The 20,229-nt window shown below is 39.2% G+C and overlaps 1 protein-coding gene across 3 annotated transcripts in view; it reads right to left on the reverse strand.

Moving 5' to 3' along the window:
• The window catches only part of LOC127837551 (receptor-type tyrosine-protein phosphatase S-like), a 38,536-nt gene that overhangs the window by 17,633 nt on the left and 674 nt on the right, over positions 1-20,229 (reverse strand). Inside the window, exons 1-5 of one of the 3 annotated variants that reach the window (XM_052364742.1) lie at positions 19,799-20,026; positions 19,381-19,443; positions 15,931-16,026; positions 11,194-11,289; positions 801-950 (exon numbers count right to left, since the gene is read on the reverse strand). In XM_052364742.1, coding sequence (XP_052220702.1) covers positions 801-950; positions 11,194-11,289; positions 15,931-16,026; positions 19,381-19,443; positions 19,799-19,826 — 433 coding nt within the window. In that variant the 5' untranslated portion in view covers positions 19,827-20,026. Of the gene's footprint in view, positions 1-800; positions 951-11,193; positions 11,290-15,930; positions 16,027-19,380; positions 19,444-19,798; positions 20,027-20,229 lie in introns of those variants that run through there. The other 2 variants (XM_052364744.1, XM_052364743.1) reach the window with 2 other exon arrangements.

A 20,229-nucleotide genomic window follows, 5' to 3' on the forward strand; every position in this document is an offset into this window, starting at 1 on the left:
TGTCCCTGATTAGCCTGTTCGGAATACACAGGCTAATATGGAACGACAATTTCCGCACAGTCATTAAGGCAAGTTTTCCCAGAACGAGGCTCATTTAACATCAAATTACAATGTGATGTAATCATTGCTTGTAGATATCACGTACTGAGCAATCAAGGCATTAAAACAACACGCACGGATGATGTTTTTGATTTCAAAACTAAATCAGTACGAGGTGATGTTTGTAATTTTTGATAAATGAAAATAAATTATTTAACCATAGCAAAGAGTTAAAATATTGGTGTCAAAATCCGAACTTATTATAAATCAGATCTGCGGAAAAGTGCAATTTACATATTGAAAAATGATTGAAAAACACATATGTTTCTACATCTGTTGGTATAGGAATTTAAAGTTAATAAATTAGTTGGTTTATGAACTATACCGCTGAATTATTAGCTAACCAAGTCACTTCTATAGACGAGTCGCACCTACCCAAATGCATAAATGGTTTGAGGTCCGGAAGGTAGCTAGTATTTAAAAAAAACGACTTTGATATTCGTTAAACTGATTTGAAATGAGTCCGCTCATAATTGTTAAAGATTAAAAAATCTTGCAAATTGCTAGGCAGTTGAAGGAAGATAAAACACATGATTTATTGCATCGGCTGATTTTACTTGTATTAGCCATGCACAAGTAACTATTCAATGATGTACACGGGCACAAGTAATTTGTACCAAAACACAAGTGTGTTCGGGCATTGGTGCTTGTACAGATCCGTTTGTGAATAAAAGTCTGGCTACCAGACATGTGTAACGTACGTGTCTGACAGGTGGGTACGCCCTGCCAGCCCTGGGCGCACTGGGAGCTTGCGCAGTGCCCGTTGGCAGGGTCGCACTCAGCGGGGTCTTGGGGGTTCAGGCAACGGCACGTGGACGCACAGTCTGGACCGAAAGTGTTCGGCGGACACACTGTAAACAGGGAACAATAATAATAATGATGATAATAATAATAGTAATAATAATACAATTATTATTATTATTATTATTATTATTATTATTATTATTATTATTATTATTATTATTATAATGTGTTCAATTTTAAATCCATCTTTCAACGTATCGCTGAACAGAACGTCTTTGTACTTTATATATTTAACGTAATCGGGCACTGTCTGTACATGAGGCCGTGTGAGCCAAAAGTCATTTGCGTGGTAAAGCTTTCACTTAGTTTTAAAATATGCTCAAGATTGGATTCATTCACAATGGACTCTTCACTCACGCAGGCACTTGCTTAGGTTCCATGAAGAAGGAGTCATTCGCAGTAGGAGAGTCTGTACTTACACTGATTTGTGACTATGATCCAGACAGGAGTCATTCGCAGTAGGAGAGTCTGTACTTACGCTGATTTGTAACTAGAAATGGCGCGGCAGAGGCCGACGCGTATCCCCACGCCGCATGTTTGACCCAGGGGCGCCCCAGGGTTGGTAATGGGGCCATGCATAGTTGAGATTGACCGTATTGTCATAAGAGAAGTTCAGTATCAATTAGAAGTGAATCGGTGTAGAAATGAAGAAATTATAGTAAAAGACAATTTTGGGTGGGTTTGGCCTATTATGGGCGGGGCGCCCCAGGGTTGGTAATGGGGCCATACATAGTTGAGATTGACCGTATTGTCATAAGAGATGTTCAGTATCAATTTGAAGTAAATCGGGTAGAAATGAAGAAATTATTGTAAACGGCAATTTTGGGTGGGCGTGGTCTCTGTCGGCGGGGCGCCCCAGAGTTGGTAATGGCGCCATGCATAGTTGTGATTGACTGTATTGTTATAAAAGAGATTCAGTATCAATTTGAAGTGAATCGGTGTAGAAAAGAAGAAATTATAGTAAAAGGCAATTTTGGGTGGGCGGGGCGCCCCAGGGCTGGTAAGGGGGCCATGCATAATTGAGATTAACTGTTTTGTTATAAGAGAGGTTCAGTATTAATTTGAAGTGAATCGGTGTAGAAATGAAGAAATTATAGTAAAAGGCAATTTTGGGTGGCGTTGCCTATGTGGGCGAGGCCAACGTGGGCGGGGTGCCCCAGGGTTGGTTATGGCGCCATGCATAGCTGAGATTGACCGTATTGTCATAAGAAAGGTTCAGTATCAATTTGAAGTGAATCAGTGTAGAAATGAAGAAATTATAGTAAAAGGCAATTTTGGGTGGGCGTGGCCTATGTGGGCGTGGCCTATGTGGGCGGGGTGCCCTAGGGTTGGTAATGGGGCCATGCATAGCTGAGATTGACCGTATTGTCATATGAGAGGTTCAGTATCAATTTGAAGTGAATCGGTGTAGAAATGAAGAAATTATAGTAAAAGGCAATTTTGGGTGGGCGTGGCCTATGTGGCCTGGGCGCCCCAGGGTTGGCAATGGGGCCATGCATAGTTGAGATTGACCGTATTGTCATAAGAGAGGCTCAGTATCAATTTGAAGTAAATCGGTTCAGAAATGAAGAAGTTTATGTAAAAAATGAGTGAAAATCTCTGACCCTGCCAGCCCCAACCCCCATAACTTTTGACCCAAGGGTCAGATCAAAATTCCGTCACTGTCACCGTCGCACATATGCTCATAGCTACCATGTACGTAAGTTTCAAGGTTCTAGTGCTAATAGTGTAGGAGGAGCAGGTGGCCAGGACTGACGGACGCACATCACCACAATATCCCCACTTTTTCTCCGAAACAAGTGGGGATAACTATGTCCCAGACTGGATGCATTCGCAGTAGGAGAGTCTGTACTTACGCTGATTTGTAACTATGTCCCAGGCAGGATTCATTCGCAGTAGGAGAGTCTGTACTTACGCTGATTTGTAACTATGTCCCAGGCAGGATTCATTCGCAGTAGGAGAGTCTGTACGTACGCTGATTTGTGACTATGTTCCACACAGGAGTCATTCGCAGTAGGAGAGTCTTGACTCACGCTGATTTGTAAGTATGTCCCAGGCAGGATTCATTCTCAGTAGGAGAGTCTGTACTTACGCTGATTTGTGACTTTGTTCCACACAGGATTCATTCGCAGTAGGACAGTCTGTACTTACGCTGATTTGTAACTATGTCCCAGACAGTATTCATTCGCAGTAGGAGAGTCTGTACGTACGCTGATTTGTGACTATGTTCCAGACAGGAGTCTTTCGCAGTAGGAGAGTCTGTACTTTCACTGATTTGAGACTATGTTCCAGACAGGATTCATTCGCAGTAGGAGAGTCTGTACTTACACTGATTTGTGACTATGTTCCAGACAGGAGTCATTCGAAGTAGGAGAGTCTATACGTACACTGATTTGTGACTATGTTCCAGACAGGAGTCATTCGCAGTAGGAGAGTCTGTACTTACACTGATTTGTGACTATGTTCCAGACAGGAGTCATTCGCAGTAGCAGAGTCTGTACTAACACTGATTTGTGACTATATTCCAGACAGGAGTCATTCGCAGTAGGAGAGTCTGTGCGTATGCTGATTTGTAACTATGTCCCAGCCAGGATTCATTTGCAGTAGGAGAGTCTGTACTTACACTGATTTGTGACTATGTTCCAGACAGGAGTCATGCGCAATGGAGTGTCTCTACTTACACTGATTTGTGACTATGTCCCAGACAGGAGTCATTCGCAGTAGGAGAGTCTGTGCGTACGCTGATTTGTGACTATGTCCCAGACAGGATTCATTCGCAGTAGGAGAGTCTGTACTTACGCTGATTTGTAACTTGAAATGGCGCGGCAGAGGTTGACGCGTATCCCCACGCCGCATGTTTGACCCAGGGGCGCCCCAGGGTTGGTAATGGGGCCATGCATAGTTGAGATTGACCGTATTGTCATAAGAAAAGTTCAGTATCAATTAGAAGTGAATCGGTGTAGAAATGAAGAAATTATAATAAAAGACAATTTTGGGTGGGTGTGGCCTATTATGGGCGGGGCGCCCCAGCGTTGTTAATGGGGCCATGCATAGTTGAGATTGACCGTATTTTCATAAGAGATGTTCAGTATCAATTTGAAGTAAATCGGTGTAGAAATGAAGAAATTATTGTAAACAGCAATTTTGGGTGGGCGTGGTCTATGTGGGCGGGGCGCCCCAGAGTTGGTAATGGCGTCATGCATAGTTGTGATTGACTGTATTGTCATAAAAGAGGTTCAGTATCAATTTGAAGTGAATCGGTGTAGAAAAGAAGAAATTATAGTAAAAGGCAATTTTGGGTGGGCGTGGCCTATGTGGGCGTGGCCAACGTGGGCGGGGTGCTCCAGGGTTGGTAATGGCGCCATGCATAGCTGAGATTAACTGTATTGTCATAAGAGAGGTTCAGTATCAATTTGAAGTGAATCAGTGTAGAAATGAAGAAATTATAGTAAAAGGCAATTTTGGGTGGGCGTGGCCTATGTGGGCGTAGCCTATGTGGGCGGGGTGCCCTAGGGTTGGTAATGGGGCCATGCATAGCTGAGATTGACCGTATTGTCATAAGAGAGGTTCAGTATCAATTTGAAGTGAATCGGTGTAGAAATGAAGAAATTATAGTAAAAGGCAATTTTCGGTGGGCGTGGCCTATGTGGCCTGGGCACCCCAGGATTGGTCATGGGGCCATGCATAGTTGAGATTGACCGTATTGTCATAAGAGAGGCTCAGTATCAATTTGAAGTAAATCGGTGCAGAAATGATGAAGTTAATGTACAATAACATAAAAAATGAGTAAAAATCTCTGACACGGCCAGCCCCAACCCAGATAACTTTTGGCCCAGGGGTAAGATCAAAATTCCGTCACTGTCCTGTTGCACATATGCTCATAGCTACCATGTATGTAAGTTTCAAGGTTCTAGTGCTAATAGTGTAGGAGGAGCAGGTGGCCAGGACTGACGGACGCACATCACCACAATATCCCCACTTTTTCTCCGAAATACGTGGGGATAACTATGTCCCAGACTGGATGCATTCGCAGTAGGTGAGTCTGTACTTACGCTGATTTGTAACTATGTCCCAGACAGGATTCATTCGCAGTAGGAGAGTCTGTACTTACGCTGATTTGTAACTATGTCCCAGGCAGGATTCATTCGCAGTAAGAGAGCCTGTATTTACGCTGATTTGTAACTTTGTCCCAGACAGGATTCATTCGCAGTAGGAGAGTCTGTACTTACGCTGATTTGTGACTATGTTCCAGACAGGATTCATTCGCAGTAGGAGAGTCTGTACGTACGCTGATTTGTGACTATGTTCCACACAGGAGTCATTCGCAGTAGGAGAGTCTGTACGCACGCTGATTTGAACCTATGTCCCAGGCAGGATTCATTTGCAGTAGGAGAGTCTGTACTTTCGCTGATGTGTAACTATGTCCCAGGCAGGATTCATTTGCAGTAGGAGGGTCTGTACTTACGCTGATTTGTGACTTTGTTCCACACAGGATTCATTCGCAGTAAGACAGTCTGTACTTACGCTGATTTGTAACTACTAGTATGTCCCAGACAGTATTCATTCGCAGTAGGAGAGTCTGTACGTACGCTGATTTGTGACTATGTTCCAGACAGGAGTCTTTCCCAGTAGGATAGTTTGTACTTACACTGATTTGTGACTATGTTCCAGACAGGATTCATTCGCAGTAGGAGAGTCTGTACTTACACTGATTTGTGACTATGCTCCAGACAGGAGTCATTCGCAGTAGGAGAGTCTGTACTTACACTGATTTTTGACAATGTTCCAGACAGGAGTTATTCGCAGTAGGAGAGTCTGTACTTACACTGATTTGTGACTATGTTCCAGACAGGAGTCATTCGCAGTAGGAGAGTCTGTACTAACACTGATTTGTAACTTTGTTCCAGACAGGAGTCAGTCACTCGCAGAAGGAGTCTGTACGTACGCTGATTTGTAACTATGTCCCAGCCAGGATTTATTTGCAGTAGGAGTCTGTACTTACACTGATTTGTGACTATGTTCCAGACAGGAGTCATTCGCAGTAGGAGAGTCTGTACTTACACTGATTTGTGACTATGTTCCAGACAGGAGTCATTCGCAGAAGGAGAGTCTGTACGTTCACTGATTTCTGACTATGTTCCAGACAGGTGTCATTCCCAGTAGGAGAGTCTGTACGTACGCTGATTTGTAACTATGACCCAGACAGGATTCATTCACAGTAGGAGAGTCTGTACGTACGCTGATTTGTGACTATGTTCCAGACAGGAGTCATTCGCAGTAGGAGAGTCTGTACTTACGCTGATTTGTAACTATGTCCCAGGCAGGATTCATTTGCAGTAGGAGAGTCTGTACTTACGCTGATTTGTAACTATGTCCCAGGCAGGATTCATTCGCAGTAGGAGGGTCTGTACTTACGCTGATTTGTAACTATGTTCCACACAGGAGTCATTTGCAGTAGGAGAGTCTGTACTTACGCTGATTTGTAACTATGTCCCAGGCAGGATTCATTCGCAGAAGGAGAGTGTGTACTTACGCTGATTTGTGACTATGTTCCAGACAGGAGTCATTCGCAGTAGGAGAGTGTGTACTTACGCTGATTTGTGACTATGTTCCACACACAATTCATTCGCAGTAGGAGAGTCTGTACTTACGCTGATTTGTAACTATGTCATAGACAGTATTCATCGCAGTAGGAGAGTGTGTACTTACGCTGATTTGTAACTATGTCCCAGGCATGGTTCATTCGCAGTAGGAGAGTGTGTATTTACGCTGATTTGTGACTATGTTCCACACACAATTCATTCGCAGTAGGAGAGTCTGTACTTACGCTGATTTGTAACTATGTCATAGACAGTATTCATCGCAGTAGGAGAGTCTGTACTTACGCTGATTTGTAACTATGTCCCAGGCAGGATTCATTCACAGTACGAGAGTCTGTACTTACGCTGATTTGTGACAATGTTTCAGACATGAGTCTTTCGCTGTAGGAGAGTATGTACGTACACTGATTTGTGACTATGTTCCAGACAGGAGTCATTCGCAGTAGGAGAGTCTGTTCTTACACTGATTTGTGACTATGTTCCAGACAGGAGTCATTCGCAGTAGCAGAGTCTGTACTAACACTGATTTCTGACTATGTTCCAGACAGGTGTCATTCCCAGTAGGAGAGTCTGTACGTACGCTGATTTGTAACTATGACCCAGACAGGATTCATTCACAGTAGGAGAGTCTGTACTTACGCTGATTTGTGACTATGTTCCACACAGGATTCATTCGCAGTAGGAGAGTCTGGACTTACGCTGATTTGTAACTATGTCCCAGACATGATTCATTCGCAGTAGGAGAGTCTGTACTTAAGCTGATTTGTAACTATGTCCTAGACAGGATTCATTCGCAGAAGGAGAGTCTGTACTTAAACTGATTTGTGACTATGTTCCAGACAGGATTCATTCGCAGTAGGAGAGTCTGTACTTACGCTGATTTGTGACTATGTTCCACACAGGAGTCATTCGCAGTAGGAGAGTCTGTTCTTACACTGATTTGTAACTATGTCCCAGCCAGGATTCATTCGAAGTAGGAGAGTCTGAACTTACGCTGATTTGTAACTATGTCACAGGCAGGATTCATTCGCAGTAGGAGAGTCTGTACTTACACTGATTTGTGACTATGTTTCAGACAGGATTCATTCGCAGTAGGAGAGTCTGTACGTACACTGATTTGTGACTATGTTCCAGACAGGAGTCATTCGCAGTAGAAGAGTCTGTACTTACGCTGATTTGTAACTATGTCCCAGGCAGGATTCATTTGCAGTAGGAGAGTCTGTTCTTACGCTGATTTGTAACTATGTCCCAGGCAGGATTCATTCGCAGTAGGAGGGTCTGTACTTACGCTGATTTGTAACTATGTTCCACACAGGAGTCATTCGCAGCACAGGTGGTTAGCGTGTGGCTATGATATTAATTAGTGAAAACATCATTTTGAATGATAAATAATCATATTATAACGAAAAATTAACTTTTCTGAAAAAAAATATTTCACTATCAAATATATATATAACAAGGTATGCAACTCAAAATCACCCCAAAACGGGGTGCATCGCTTTGAACAGCCATATCTTCATCAATTGTGCAGCGATTTTCACGATCTCGGTCTTATTCAACGCAGAAATGAATTTCCTTTCTGGAAATGTATATGTCTTGCAATATTTTTACAAATGCTGGGTCAACTTTTAAGAAATAACACGATACACAACACGCATGACCCAGTTGACAGTGATCATGTATTCTTTATGAATGAAATCTCCAGTCGTAAAGACACACCTCCGCATTGGACCAATGAAATCACTCGTATGTTTAAAATGTCAGTTAGTTGAAATGTATGTAAACAAAGGTTTCAAACGGCGCTGGACAGTTAGTCTTGATGCAGAATGTAACGACAAGAACGGTAATAATGTTTTTTCATACGTTTTATTGAATTATGGTATCGAATTACATGAACTTTGTAGGGAAGTTGCCCTTTACTCCGTGAAGATTTCAGTCTTAAAGACAGCATGATCACTGTCAACTGGGTCATGCGTGTTGTGTATCGTGTTATTTCTTAAAAGTTGACCCAGCATTTGTTAAAATATTGCAAGACATATACATTTCCAGAAAGGAAATTCATTTCTGCGTTGAATAAGACCGAGATCGTGAAAATCGCTGCAAAATTTATGAAGATATGGCTGTTCAAAGCGATGCACCCCGTTTTGGGCTGATTTTGAGTTGCATACCTTGTTATATATATATTTGATAGTGAAATATTTATTTTTTTCAGAAAAGTTAATTTTTCGTTATAATATGATTATTTATCATTCAAAATGATGTTTTCACTAATTAATATCATAGCCACACGCTAACCACCTGTGATTCGCAGTAGGAGAGTCTGTACTTACGCTGATTTGTAACTATGTCCCAGGCAGGATTCATTCGCAGTAGGAGAGTCTGTACTTACGCTGATTTGTGACTATGTTCCAGACAGGAGTCATTCGCAGTAGGAGAGTGTGTACTTACGCTGATTTGTGACTATGTTCCACACACAATTCATTCGCAGTAGGAGAGTCTGTACTTACGATGATTTGTAACTATGTCATAGACAGTATTCATCGCAGTAGGAGAGTGTGTACTTACGCTGATTTGTAACTATGTCCCAGGCAGGATTCATTCGCACTAGGAGAGTCTGTACTTACGCTGATTTGTAACTATGTCCCAGGCAGGATTCATTCGCAGTAGGAGAGTGTGTACTTACGCTGATTTGTGACTATGTTCCACACACAATTCATTCGCAGTAGGAGAGTCTGTACTTACGCTGATTTGTAACTATGTCATAGACAGTATTCATCGCAGTAGGAGAGTGTGTACTTACGCTGATTTGTAACTATGTCCCAGGCATGGTTCATTCGCAGTAGGAGAGTGTGTATTTACGCTGATTTGTGACTATGTTCCACACACAATTCATTCGCAGTAGGAGAGTCTGTACTTACGCTGATTTGTAACTATGTCATAGACAGTATTCATCGCAGTAGGAGAGTCTGTACTTACGCTGATTTGTAACTATGTCCCAGGCAGGATTCATTCACAGTACGAGAGTCTGTACTTACGCTGATTTGTGACAATGTTTCAGACATGAGTCTTTCGCTGTAGGAGAGTATGTACGTACACTGATTTGTGACTATGTTCCAGACAGGAGTCATTCGCAGTAGGAGAGTCTGTTCTTACACTGATTTGTGACTATGTTCCAGACAGGAGTCATTCGCAGTAGCAGAGTCTGTACTAACACTGATTTCTGACTATGTTCCAGACAGGTGTCATTCCCAGTAGGAGAGTCTGTACGTACGCTGATTTGTAACTATGACCCAGACAGGATTCATTCACAGTAGGAGAGTCTGTACTTACGCTGATTTGTGACTATGTTCCACACAGGATTCATTCGCAGTAGGAGAGTCTGGACTTACGCTGATTTGTAACTATGTCCCAGACATGATTCATTCGCAGTAGGAGAGTCTGTACTTAAGCTGATTTGTAACTATGTCCTAGACAGGATTCATTCGCAGAAGGAGAGTCTGTACTTAAACTGATTTGTGACTATGTTCCAGACAGGATTCATTCGCAGTAGGAGAGTCTGTACTTACGCTGATTTGTGACTATGTTCCACACAGGAGTCATTCGCAGTAGGAGAGTCTGTTCTTACACTGATTTGTAACTATGTCCCAGCCAGGATTCATTCGAAGTAGGAGAGTCTGAACTTACGCTGATTTGTAACTATGTCCCAGGCAGGATTCATTCGCAGTAGGAGAGTCTGTACTTACACTGATTTGTGACTATGTTTCAGACAGGATTCATTCGCAGTAGGAGAGTCTGTACGTACGCTGATTTGTGACTATGTTCCAGACAGGAGTCATTCGCAGTAGAAGAGTCTGTACTTACGCTGATTTGTAACTATGTCCCAGGCAGGATTCATTTGCAGTAGGAGAGTCTGTTCTTACGCTGATTTGTAACTATGTCCCAGGCAGGATTCATTCGCAGTAGGAGGGTCTGTACTTACGCTGATTTGTAACTATGTTCCACACAGGAGTCATTCGCAGTAGGAGAGTCTGTACTTACGCTGATTTGTAACTATGTCCCAGGCAGGATTCATTCGCAGTAGGAGAGTCTGTACTTACGCTGATTTGTGACTATGTTCCAGACAGGAGTCATTCGCAGTAGGAGAGTGTGTACTTACGCTGATTTGTGACTATGTTCCACACACAATTCATTCGCAGTAGGAGAGTCTGTACTTACGATGATTTGTAACTATGTCATAGACAGTATTCATCGCAGTAGGAGAGTGTGTACTTACGCTGATTTGTAACTATGTCCCAGGCAGGATTCATTCGCACTAGGAGAGTCTGTACTTACGCTGATTTGTAACTATGTCCCAGGCAGGATTCATTCGCAGTAGGAGAGTGTGTACTTACGCTGATTTGTGACTATGTTCCACACACAATTCATTCGCAGTAGGAGAGTCTGTACTTACGCTGATTTGTAACTATGTCATAGACAGTATTCTTCGCAGTAGGAGAGTCTGTACTTACGCTGATTTGTAACTATGTCCCAGGCAGGATTCATTCGCAGTACGAGAGTCTGTACTTACGCTGATTTGTGACAATGTTTCAGACATGAGTCTTTCGCTGTAGGAGAGTATGTACTTACACTGACACGGGCTTTTCACAAGGTTCCACATATGAGCTATTCGCAGTGGTTACTCTATACTTACGCCCACACGTGCCAGACACGTTCCTGTACCCCAGCTTGCATTGCAGACAGTGGTTCTCGCCGTACGATGTACAGTTTGTGCAGGAGATGTGACAGTCTGTAAAATATTATTATAATGTCCTATTTCTGTAAAAAATAAATCAGTATTTAAAATATAATTATTTTCAAAATCAAGTTGCACTAGGCACTCGGCTTACGAATAAATACTAAATGATTTTTAAAATACGGATTTCTGTACCACGCTGCCGAAAATTTATTTTGTCCCAAAACATTAAAAAGCGGGTGTTTATTTGTAAAACAAAGTTGAAAATGAAGTATTGATTAATAATTTTATAGAGAACCTGGAGGACTTACAATAATAAAAAAAACGAGTTCGATTGAACATTTATTTTGACAATGTATGCGTTTCTGAAAGTGATATTATGGGCATTTTTCACTGTTGAATTGAGCTGAAAAGAATTAACAGGTCAAAAGAGTAAGTTAAAATATGGTTACTGACCAATATCTGCAACTCATCTTGCTTCCAGTTGTTTATAAAAAATATATATTATATTCGATATTTTACGTGACTGGTGAGTTCTCTAAGCCGAAATGATCCGTAAAACAAAATAGTGTCCTTGTGTCGTATGAACGAATCGTGTATTTGCCCAGTCCCTGTGATATTTCCTCTGTGATCAGTTGTGGATCAGTTATTAATTAAAACAATTAGCTTTGCATTATTGGCAATAAATGTTGTAATAAATGTAATAGGCACAAATCCAGTACTTATTTACACTAATTTACAAAAAATCACCACTATGCAAGATATTCTTAAAACATAAATATATACATTGATCCGTAAAATAACTTCTCCTCCCATAAGCGAAAAAAACATGCATTACATATATAGTCGCCGCACTCCAGTGCGACGCCAATAAATGTTAACAATTTTTATCCAGTTTTCCTACGGTAAATAATGAAGTGACAACGGATTAGATATAAATCACGATTTGCACATATCTCATTGGAGTTCTAGACGACGATGTTATAGTTATTCAAAAGCATCAGTGTTTAATCAACTATTGCCGGTGGGTATAAGTGTTTAAGATTATTATAAGTAAACGCAAATTGTTTATTGGAAATGCTTTTGTTTTGAAATAAGTTGAACGGTCAGTCTCCAAAAGCTGTGCAACAATGTGTGAATGTTCACACAGCCGCTCGGTGGCAATGTTTTTTTTTATATATTTTTATTTTTTATTTTTTTAGTTACCCGTTTTTTTGTGTTTTTTTCTTTTTTTTTTAAACATTTTTTATTTCCAAAATAGTTACACAACTACAGAACATATATAGAAATACAACTGTTTTGAAAAAAGGGTAGGACCTAAAGTTCTAACAACATTATTGGTGGTCTTTCCCTGTTCTGTTATTTACATTGCATATATTCGTGACGAAAGCGTGATTTTGTAAAGCTATAAGTTACATGGTCAAGATTACATTTGTCTTAAGAAAGCAAAATACAAGTGCGCAAGTAAAATACAAAAGAAAATCATGGTTTGTAAAGCATTGGAAATAAAACATATAGTACAACCTTGAGATAGTGAAGTCCTATCCAGGAGAATAAACATAACTATGTGCTACAACATCATTATGAAAAACGCTTTGTCGTCTTAATAAATATCTGAACATTTTTAAATATGAAGCAGTTGTTGTCATTATCTAACATGTCATTACCAAAAAGCATTGTATTGCAATTTATTTGTTCAATTGCGTGTAGGGTTTCAAAAAGAGTAGTACGTTGATCAGAAAAGCGTGGACAAATAAAAAAGAAATGATACACTGATTCAACTTCTCCACATACGCATAAAGGTGAAGGTTCTAAGTGATTGATGAACAAGTGCAATTTCAAATCGCTTCAGTTATTCCTTAGTCGAGCATGTAAAATGGACGATTTTCTATCACCAACATGAAAATATAAAGGAGTTTCGACATTTGGGAGAAATAATTGTTTTAATTAAATTTTGAATATTGATAGAGAATCTAACAGTCTTATGTCGCGAGGTAAGTTGTTCCATAGATCTATAGCCGACGGGATAAATGAACGTGAGTAAAGTTCCGTCCTTCTAGTAACGATTACATAATCATTTGCGTTCCTCAGGTTCCTAGCAGATTGTTGATAGACAGTTGCTGGTAGTAAATTTTGTAAGTAGTCTGGACATAAGCCATTGTGAATTTTGTACATATGTATAAGTTTTAGATACTTCCTACGCTCGGCTAAACTATGCCAGTTGATTTCTGAATACAAGTTGGTCTGTTTCTGTGTAAATTACATGTACTGTGTAATATGTATACGCATAATCATGTATACGGCGTGAGTGGTGACACGTGAGTTTGTTCGTTATTCACCAATGTTGATTATATAATTTTCTATAAAACGTTTTTTTTAAAGAAAAAATGAACAACACCATTTAAGTTTAATTTATTTCCTGTAGTTTGTTTCACCCATGAACAGTGTAACACAATGTTTAGCCAAGGGTACTGGTCTTTTTGTGCAACCATGAAGTCACGTGTTTCCTTTTTTGAATAATACGTTTCGGTATTTGGGACAACTGCTGTCAACGTTTAAGATAATTTTTAAAATATCAGGTATAAATTAATACAAGTTTACTGCATGTGAAAAAGCAAGACTTATTCAAGTTGAAATCAAAGATTTTCGTTCAATAAATAAATCGTTAGAAAAGTAGTTAGTATACCGTTGTACAAATATATATTCCAAGGAACTAGTTCGCAGATTTTTGTATTTAAAAACAACAACATGGCAGTATTTGGAAAAATAAAATTAATTCTCATTAACAAAGAAAAATATAAAGTAAACAATGTGCCTGCCCTGGGGATCGAACAAGGGAAAGCCAATGCTAATTCGCTGCCTCTATAGCACGCATTAGTTTTAAGGTGCACTGTTATAAACATCGTGATGTACGTCGTTTAAACACATTTATTCTTAAATTATAGACGAAAACGTAACGAACGCTTGTTATTTATTACGATTTGAATTGATGATTATCAATAAACGAATATACGTTTGTAAAATTGTAATATTATTCTTAGTAAGATTTGTTTTAAATTTGTTTTGAATGCATGCGTGCTTATTTTTAATATATGAATTTTTGTTGCAAACTGTCGTGATGTAAAACTGTTAACAAGAACCTTTAAAATCAATACTATAATAGTTCTTTATGTAATTAGTAAAATTAATACCGTTGATCGACATCCAACGTTTAAAAAGCATATACTAGATTGTGACGATGCAGTATATTATATCTAGCTTTGATACGTTGAGTTACTTAGGGTTATTGTAGTAGCACTACTGTACTGAATAATTGAACAAGTCACATATCGATCGATTTTCAAACCAAATGATGTAAATATTGGATTTAGTTAAATTTAATTGGAAATCAATTGGAAAAAAACATTCTTTCATTGAGACTAAGTATTCTGTATAATACATGGACACCAGCATGTAAAGAATACCAATAGGACTTGCGTAAATGCATTTCAATTGACCATGAACGATAAGAATTAATGTAATCACGACTTATGCAAAGCAGTCAGAAATGTACCTGTACTTTAAAGGTAGTACCAACGGCAGTAATTTCTCTGTCGATTCGTCTTTAAACCAACACTATTATTACATCATCTTATTGACTTATCAAATATTTAAACGATTCAAGTTATGTGCTCTTATTTTAGGGTATGACATTCTGTTCCTAATGGTGTGACGCCCATACATTCATCCGATCTCAATGCGTATTCGTAAGCACATTTCCAACATTTCAGAGGTGGTCTTAGAAATAGTCCGAAAAATATAGTATGAACATATCGGTATCTATAAAAAGCATAATAACTAGCATTTTTATGAAAAGTCGTGTTTTGACTTGTTAACGTTAACATTGTATTAACTTAAAGGGATCTTTTCACGCTTTGGTAAATTGACAAAATTGAAAAAAGTTGTTTCAGATTCGCAAATTTTCGTTTTAGTTATGATATTTGTGAGGAAACAGTAATACTGAACATTTACCATGGTCTAATAGAGCCAATATATTCATCTTTGTGTTGTATTCACAAAATCTGTGAAAAGGCCCCTTTAAAACACTGGGAAAAGGGTGTGCTTATACATGTATGTGCAATTAAATGTGTGTACCTCAATTGACATGCAGTTTTAACCATCACTTAATACGTACACATGAATATACATTTGATATGAAACATTCTATAAAAAATCATTTAAATAACGAACATAGCGAATGTATGAACATAGTTACGCATTACATATGGTCCACGGGTTAGATGAGAAGCGGCACAATTTGGTTATGGAGGAAACTTTCTCAAACGCGGCTTTATATTAACGGTCTTTAATATCATCTTACAAGTTGTCGGAAATACTTTGTTATACTAATTCTCCGATTTAAAATGGCTACATTTCAATGTTATTTAAAGTACCCAGACTTATATTAATGGCATACGATATGTATTTAGTTGTATGGCGAATGTTCTTGTTTTCTACTTGAGAATTTAATTATGTCGAAAGTATGTTTTTGGTTTTCTCTTTCAACTTAAAAAATCAAAAACTATATTATTAAAGTTTAAATTCGACCTAAATAGACCTGCATTTGTGTTTATCAGTATTTCATTTTTTTACGCATGCAACTCTGTGATTAAAATTCTATACGAACAAGAAGACCATACTCGCCGCGTCTCTTACCAAAGCAGGCTGGCGTATTAAGAGGACAGTACTGATTGACGCGGCATGTTTTACAGACATCCGACGCAGGCTGCAGAGTTGTGGAACCGCCGACGGCTGGAAATAACATTCAGCATAGTTCGTAATCATACATATGTGTCGCGTTCTGAGAAAACTGGGCATAATGCATGTGCGTAAAGTGTCATCCCAGATTAGCCTGTGCAGTCCGCATAGGCTGTCCGCACGGGCTAATCAGGGACGACACTTTCCGGCTTAATTGGATTCTCGTGTAGAAGAGACTTCATTAAACGAAAAATACTATACAAGCGGAAAGTGTCGTCCCTGATTAGCCTGTGCGGACTGCACATGCTAATCTGGGATGACACTTTACGCACATGCATTAAGCCCCGTTTTCTCAGAACGCGTTACATATTGTTTTCCCAATCAGTGAACTGTTTGCTATGACACAATACATGTACATGCGAGTACCCACAATCCAGCATTGACAGCCACACAATGGCAATAATAACAAGCCGGACTTCAAGTTTTATGTATAGGATGTTCTCATTTTTTATCAAGGTTTATAATATTATGGAAACTAAGCATATGTCTCTCTGTTTGCAGAGAATTTTTTACAACTAAAAACCCTACGGAACGGCGTTTTTCCGTTACAAGTCTGGATCAACTGTTGGATGTAAGACTACCTGTACAAACGTTATCTGTTATTTTGAAAATATTCTTGCGGATTTAAGTTTCAAACTTGTTTACTCCGAAATATAATTATGTGGTTTGCTACATAACCATACAACAGGCCATTGATCTTTCTACCTTATATAATATTATCTGCAAAATACCAGATAAACAAAATACTGCACACTAAGGCCAGTTGGCGCATAAAATCGATTAGTTATAAAAGCAGCTTAGACGCGTACTGTGTCATTAACCTCCTATAGATAGCTTATTGAGAATAAATCTGAATTGTGCATACAGAAGTGTGCATACATTTCATTCAATAACGTGAATATATTTCAAAACAACAGGGCCACAAAACTATGGTGGCTAAGTTCTTCCATATCGTTCTGGCGTGTTGGCGGGTCCGAGGGGTAACAACAAGAGAACATGCAAGAATAACAACAAAGATACCCGCCGAAACGATGTATGAAGGTGTCTGTCGGTTTTTTAATGACCGCGTGATGAGTACGGTACTTAAAAAACATCTCGCCAGAACAACACGTTTGCATCCGCTTGCACGACACTACAACACAATATATCATTATTTTCCCATTTTGAGTGTGTCAGAACAACATGTTTGTACCCGATTGAACGACAATACAACACAATATCGTTCTTTTATCCATTTTGAGTGTGTGCCAGTGTTTGCGCCCCTAACTTGTCGTTCTGGTGTGTCGGCTTCACACGCATCATCACGCGGTCACGCTAAAACGACAATTTAGTAGTTCCAGTGTGTATTTTTATGCTTCCCCAAAATTTTTGGGGGGAGCATATAGTCGCCGCTTCGTCCGTCCGTGTGTCCGTCCGTCCGTGCACAATTTTTGTCCGGGCTATTTCTCTGCAATTAATGACCGGAATTCAACGAAACATTATGGGAAGCTTCACTACCAATAGGAGATGAGCCTATTATCAGTCGGTTATGGTCGGATGATTTTTCACAGAGTTATGGCCCTTTGAAATTTTCTATAAACTGAACATATAGTGCAATTCTTGTCCCCCCCCCAACTACTGACTGGAATTCAATGAAGCTTTATGGGAAGCTTAACTACCTTGAGGAGATGCGCATGTTATTTGTGGGTTCTGGTTAGATGATTTATTTAGAGAGTTATGGCCCTTTTAAATTTTTAAGTTGCTAAACCATCCGTCGTATTATTTTGTCCAAAGTTATGCCCCTCAAGACGTTTCCTTTTATCTGAATATATAGTGCAATATTGTGACAAAAAAACCTTTGGGGAGCATCATCCGTCTCCGACGGTTTCTTGTTTTTTTCTGGTGTGTTTTTTGCCGCCCTTGAAATCCGCCAATCCGCCTGAACGATATGGCAGAAGTAAACAAGCCAGGGCCCTTGCTACACTTTAGGGGATTGGGGTCGGGGCCCTTAGAGGGGGAATTTCGCGTCGTTTCGGGTGAAAAGGGGAATATTAGAAGATCTTTCCACCAACCATTCAACAGTTAAAATTGCTATATTTTAATGTAATATACATAAATATACATATAATCTAAGGTTAATAGCACGATACCAGCAGCTGGCAACTTTTTGGAGGGGGGGGGGGATTTTTAGTTGAAATAGGGGAAAAAAAGTATACTATTTTAAGGGGGGAATGGGCCGAATTTCGGCCCCAAAATCGGCCAAAAGAGGGCCCTGCAAGCGCACAAGACGTTTGCGGACTTTTAATTAAAAAAATACGCGTAGTAAAAGTGCCGTGCGAAATGTACGACAGAACAATACCGCATGTTTATTTCAATTGTCATTATCATATGGCACGTTGTTAAACAAAAAGTTATAAAATCTCCCGTTGAATATTTGTCGTGTAAGCTGCACTGATTAGGTTTTCATAGAAAATTTCAAAATATCTAGTGAAGTTACGAATTCTGAGCATGGCTTGTTTTTTTAAGTATGGAGGTCCTGGAAGAACAAGCATACTCCAAAAATCAGTTGTAAACTAAAATTTTATTTCCGACGTAAGTTAATAAAAACGTACAAACTGTGCATTTTGTTCTACAATCGGAACACGCGGGGATGAATCGGTGGGTGGAATTGGTGGCACAATCAGTCGGCACAAATCGGGCTATTTTAGCGCTGAATCGTAAAATGTCCGACTGAAGTTAAAATGAGTAAATCTAACTTCTTTTTGTGTCATACACGCCTTTAGCTGTAAGATTTTTTTTTAGAATTTGCACATTTAACTTTTTTTTTCTATGTTTTTATTATATGTTTATTTAAGTCCAACAAAAGAGAATATTTGACTCAAAATTGCGGAAACAAAACAACCACAACGGCAGCAGCAATGGCATTATTTTTTCCGGTTGTGAAGTACACTTCCGCTTAAATTCAAACCGCGTTTTCTTCAGCACACAGGCAATGAAGAAAGAGGATTCCAGTATTGTCTTAAAGCAACCGCTTCATGAAGATTATAGATTTAAAGTAAATAGTGCAGCAATACTAATACGCTTTTGGATTCTGAGGCACCGGGTTCCTCGGGAACAATTTCGTACATTTTCTTTGTTTATTATTTTACTTACTAGCGTTTTACTTTCTATCTGCTTAGGTCTCCACATTTAAGGCACTGAATTGAAACGTTTAAAAACAATACGTTTACATGTCCCTTTAAAGACACACCGAAAATGGTTAATAACGGTATGGACAGCCAAAATACATACATGTACTTCGAATTTCATAATAAATGGAAACAATATTAAACAATATCGCGTACAATGCAATCTAGACAGTAATCTCACCTTGAATATGTAGTACTATCACAATCAGGAACCCAGCAAGTGTGGCCATATTCCGATGTAATGCTGAAAACGACATTTACATATTTATTTTAAATGCAACCTTGTTAAAATGACGATGTTTTTAAATCTGCTCACTCAGCCTTTACAATAGAAAGGCGCTTATCTTTAATTTAAATATTTATCTCCCTCATGAAACCAACGTCGATATTGCTCTCAAGTCAATATTAAGAGTGCATTAGCGTGAACATTCATTGTTTACAGTTTATATAAAGACGCCTGCGTACATTAAACACATGCCTTGGCACAAACTGAAAAATCTCTTTCAATAAAACTTCTTTTCTTACAAAGCTGACATTAATAACTAACGGATTCCCTTACGCAAAATAAAATCAACCATTCCTTAATATAGTTCTATTACCTATGCAGCAGTTTAGATCCACTACCATTTAAATTAACACATTATTCAAAAGATCCTTGCTAAACATTAAGAATATCTACTTCACTGTACATTCACACAGTAGATCTACTGTTTACCATAGTCTACGATATGGTTTCATTTAAAGACACAAATCAATATCCGTGCTAGGATTATAAACTCGAATGCAAATTAACAAGTATTGGTTATTCTATGCGACATCTTATTTCAAGAACGGGCATGTTTAATTCGTCATGAAATGGGCGGGTCTGCATTCCGTAAAACATCACGCATTTATTCATCAAAATGAAATGTGGGTACGTAAAGGAGCGGGGAAGTGGAGAGCTATTGATATTTCCATACTCGCAATAATACCAACATCTACATATGACAGTTCATATTGCATTGATAAAAACTAAATGAAACGGCCTTTG

This window comes from Dreissena polymorpha, chromosome 7, assembly GCF_020536995.1.
Source record: "Dreissena polymorpha isolate Duluth1 chromosome 7, UMN_Dpol_1.0, whole genome shotgun sequence".
NCBI lineage: Eukaryota > Metazoa > Mollusca > Bivalvia > Myida > Dreissenidae > Dreissena > Dreissena polymorpha.